This window comes from Ischnura elegans, chromosome 4 (assembly GCF_921293095.1).
Source record: "Ischnura elegans chromosome 4, ioIscEleg1.1, whole genome shotgun sequence".
Classification (NCBI taxonomy): Eukaryota; Metazoa; Arthropoda; class Insecta; order Odonata; family Coenagrionidae; genus Ischnura; species Ischnura elegans.
This window is the reverse complement of record NC_060249.1, coordinates 103,414,579-103,418,603: the sequence shown is the minus strand read 5'-3', so window position 1 is coordinate 103,418,603 and position 4,025 is coordinate 103,414,579. Positions and strand designations below refer to the sequence as shown.

The window sequence follows — 4,025 nt, the reverse complement described above, 5'->3', positions numbered from 1 at the left end:
TTTTAGTTTCAGCCAACGTAATCGAACGTAAGTATCAGATATCCTATCCCATTTTTTTAGGTCATAAATGTAGCGCATTGAAGAGTTCATTGTTATTTGCAATTTGTTGTTACTTTCTTCGCAGAGATTAGTAAACAGAGAGGAGCAGTAGTCAAGGTGAGGAAAAATTAGTGACTGAACCAAGGTGGTTCGAATTTTGGGCGGAACTATGTTCTTGGTTCTATACAATTGATGTAGTATGCTCAGACATTTCTGTTTTGTGACATGGACTTGTTTTTTCCACTTGAGTTCCTTATCAAATATTATACCAAGGTTTTTAACCGTTTCTTCGTACGGTATTACACGATTTTCTAATTGAATTTTTCCAAGAGCGGATTCATCAATTTGAGTAATAAGATGTCTAGGACCAAATATAATAGCTTTAGTTTTTTTTTCATTGAGTTGCAGTTGGTTTTTCCTCATCCAGGAAGCTATTCTTTGGATATCATTATTGATTAATGTTATGGTGGAAGATAGATCTGATACTGCCGTATGACAATAAATCTGGAAGTCATCCGCGTAGAGATGGTATTTACAATGCATTAGAACCTCAGGAAGGTCATTTATAAACAAGGAAAATAGCAGGGGGCTTAAGACTGAACCTTGGATTACCCCTCTGCGGTTATACGTCCAGTTGGATCTGGTGTTGTTTGTTCCGATGACTGATTGAGTACGGTTGCTTAGGTAAGACCGAAACCATTTTACAGTACTCGAAGAGAGATTGTACTTAATAAGCTTACAGAGTAGTATTTCGTGGTTTACCATGTCGAAGGCTTTAGATAGGTCAAATAGTACCAGTATTGTGACCTCGCGCCTGTCCATTGCTCCTCTGATATCCTCGGTGATATTTAACAAGGCAGTTAGAGTGCTGAATCCAGTTCGAAAGCCAGATTGGTAATTAATTAGTATATCATTTTCAATAATATATTTATTCAGTTGTTCGTAGACCACACGCTCACATATCTTGGCAAAAGTACATAGGATACCTATTGGTCTATAATCTGATGGATTAGAGGGTTCAGAGCACTTCGGGATTGGATGAATTAGAGAATGCTTCCAAATGCAGGGATATTGTGCGGTTTGGAGGGATGAATCAAAGATGTTTAAAAGAGCAGGAAGAATAGCCGGGAGGGCATTCTTTATTATTACAATATTTAGTTCATCGTAGCCTGTAGCATTAGTTGTGATAGCTGTACATGCTTTCATAACTGAGGAGATAGATACGTGAGAGAAATAGAACTGGTTTCTCTTAGGGCCATTCGGGGCGTTATTCTCTATGGGTGGAGTAACATAAGTAACGTTTTCGTGACGAATGTCTCCCGATGAGTAATAATTGTTGAGGATGTCTAAGTTTATATTTATAGGAGCTCTATTTTTTGATGATATCACACCGAGATTGCGAACAGTTTTCCACATTGTTCTTGAATCTGCACGTTTTCTTATGGCGTTTTCACAGTAGTCCCTTTTGGCTTTACGAACCATGTCCTTGACTCTATTTCGAATTTCTTTATATTCAGCAAAAATAGTTGGACTCTTGGAACGTCTGTATAAAGCCCTTAATTCATTCCTTTTCTTTATTTTAGCCTTTATGTCGAGAGTAAACCATGGTGTAGGAGGGTGGGTGACACGAACTGTCCTCAGAGGAACATATGCATTGAAAGCAGTTAGAAGTAGTGAGTTAAGCGCCTCAACTTTTTCGTCGATTGTTTCAAGTTCCTCAATAATACACCAGTTAATGTTAGACAGTTCTTCAAAAAATTTTCCTGATTAAATGATTTATAATCTCTGAAGGTGACTAATTTTGGCTCAAATATAGGGGTTTTCATATTATAGTTAATGTATACCTGATCGTGACAAGAGAGAGGTGGGTCAGGTGATTGTCCGTAGGACGACACTTTTTTGAGATCGTCGACAAGAATTAGATCCAGGGTGGTACTTGTTGTTTTTGTGTGACAGGTGGGCGTCAGGGGGATAATACTAAGATTGCTGCTCTCGATAATATTCAAAAGGATGTCACTGCGTACATTTCTGGTCGACATGTCGATGTTAAAGTCTCCCATTATTACCACATTGTCATACATAGGGACCTTGCTGGCCAACATAATTTCAAAGTCAGACAAGTTATTGGACTTTGGTGGATTATAAACCACTCCAATCAGCATTTTACTGTGGTTGTTGATTATTTCAACAAGGATATATTCTAGCATAACCTCACAGGAGTTGGTAGAGCGACCAACCCGTTTTGATTTCAATGATGAATGTATATACAGTCCAACTCCTCCCCCACGTTTCGCTTCTCTATCATTCCTGTATAACGTAAAGTCAGGAAGTGAAACCACATTTGATGTAACCGAAGGTTTTAGCCACGTCTCACTCACTCCGATTACATGAACAACATTAGTATGATAGTACAGTTTAAATTCTTCGAAATGAGCGAGCAGTGACTGCGCGTTAACGTGCGACAATTTTAATAAACCTAAGGAAGTTGTTTTTGCTACCTGAGGGTGTGAATTTTTAGGTAATATAACAGGGGAATTGCGATCAAACACAAGTCTCCTGTGCTCACGACTGATCATGTGGATTTCACTTGCAGGAGGATCCGTGAGAGGAGGGAATAATCTGTTCTCTATAAAAAACGATCAAGGTCTTTTTGTGTGGATATGACTACTACGGGAGCTCCCTCCGACTGTCTAACCAGGATATTTCCATTTCTCACCCACACAAATTTCACTTTTCCCTTCTTTTTGAGGTCTCTAGCTATGGCGAAGAGTTTTCTATTGAATGGGGTGAGGGCCTCGTCGATATAGATTGTTTGTTGGGGAAGAGGAAGATTAGACGCTAGGCCAATATCATCAACATTAAGTTCTTTCCGAACCCGACGTTTGGTTATCAGTTCGTCCCTTTTATTCAGTCTGAGAAACCGAACAATGATTGGAGGTGGACGAGAGTTAATTGAGCTAGCTTGTCTAGGCCTTGGCCGAAACACGCCATCTATATCCTCAGCTGACATATTCACATTAAGGGCAGTACTTATTTTTAGGACAATACTTTGGAGGTCTTCGTCAGTGATCAGCGGCACCCCTCTTATCTCTACCGAATTTTTGAGTCTCTCTTGTTCGTTTCTGTTCAACTTAACCTCAAGGTCAAACACTTTTTCTTGAAGTTCGTTTACTAAACCAGTGACATTTGATAATTCTTTCTCGATGGCATGTAGCTTCACTGTAAGACCACTTAGCATGTCACTGTTTTCACTTACTTTATGAGAGAGTGCAGTTTGGTCTGCAATCAGAGTATCCAGCTTCTCATTGATCACTGCGAACAGGGATCGGAGCTCCGGAGCTGACATCTCTGGTGTGTTAGGTGTTACAGTTGATAGGGTCCTAATTGGAGTATCATCACCACGTGTTGACCGGATCATATCCTGGCACTTCCGACAACTCCAAACCTTCTGGAGGTCCTCCAGAGTCCTCAGATCTTCTTGGTAGACTGATTGGCAGGCCGGATGATATAAGTCGGAGCATGTACCACAGGAAATACCTACGCCGCGCTTAACAGAGAGACCACACTTAGAGCAGTTGCTCGGCATTATACACTCTATGCCTGAGGAGAGCGGTAGACACGACCGTCCGTCTCGACTGCGAGCGACCGAATGAGCCCAATAGCCCAATGTTGCTTCTAAGCAACATCAAAAATGTGTACATTTACTGCTCAGTTTAGGAAATATCTAAACTACCCATTATTTTGTGATGTAAACTGCAATAACGACATATTTTGCTGCCACGATGATGGTGATTGAGAGCAAATTTTTCAAGTTTTCACAGTGAAAAATGATGAAATTTGACTTCTCCCAGTAGCAGCTTTGGGTTAGAAAGGGTTAATATCATTATCATTATCACAGTTCTTCTCCTTATCCGGAATTAGCATAACCCTGGCGCGTGATGAGGAGGTACTTCCCTCATTCTTAGAGAAAGTGATAATTTATGCTC

General features: G+C 40.2%; 1 protein-coding gene across 1 annotated transcript; it reads right to left on the bottom strand.

Annotated features, from left to right (window-relative positions):
- Positions 1 to 2,665: 2,665 nt before the first annotated feature.
- Positions 2,666 to 3,625, bottom strand: LOC124158210. The gene has a single exon (XM_046533399.1). It carries the CDS (start codon positions 3,623 to 3,625, stop codon positions 2,666 to 2,668), a length of 960 nt encoding a protein of 319 aa, XP_046389355.1.
- Positions 3,626 to 4,025: the final 400 nt, after the last annotated feature.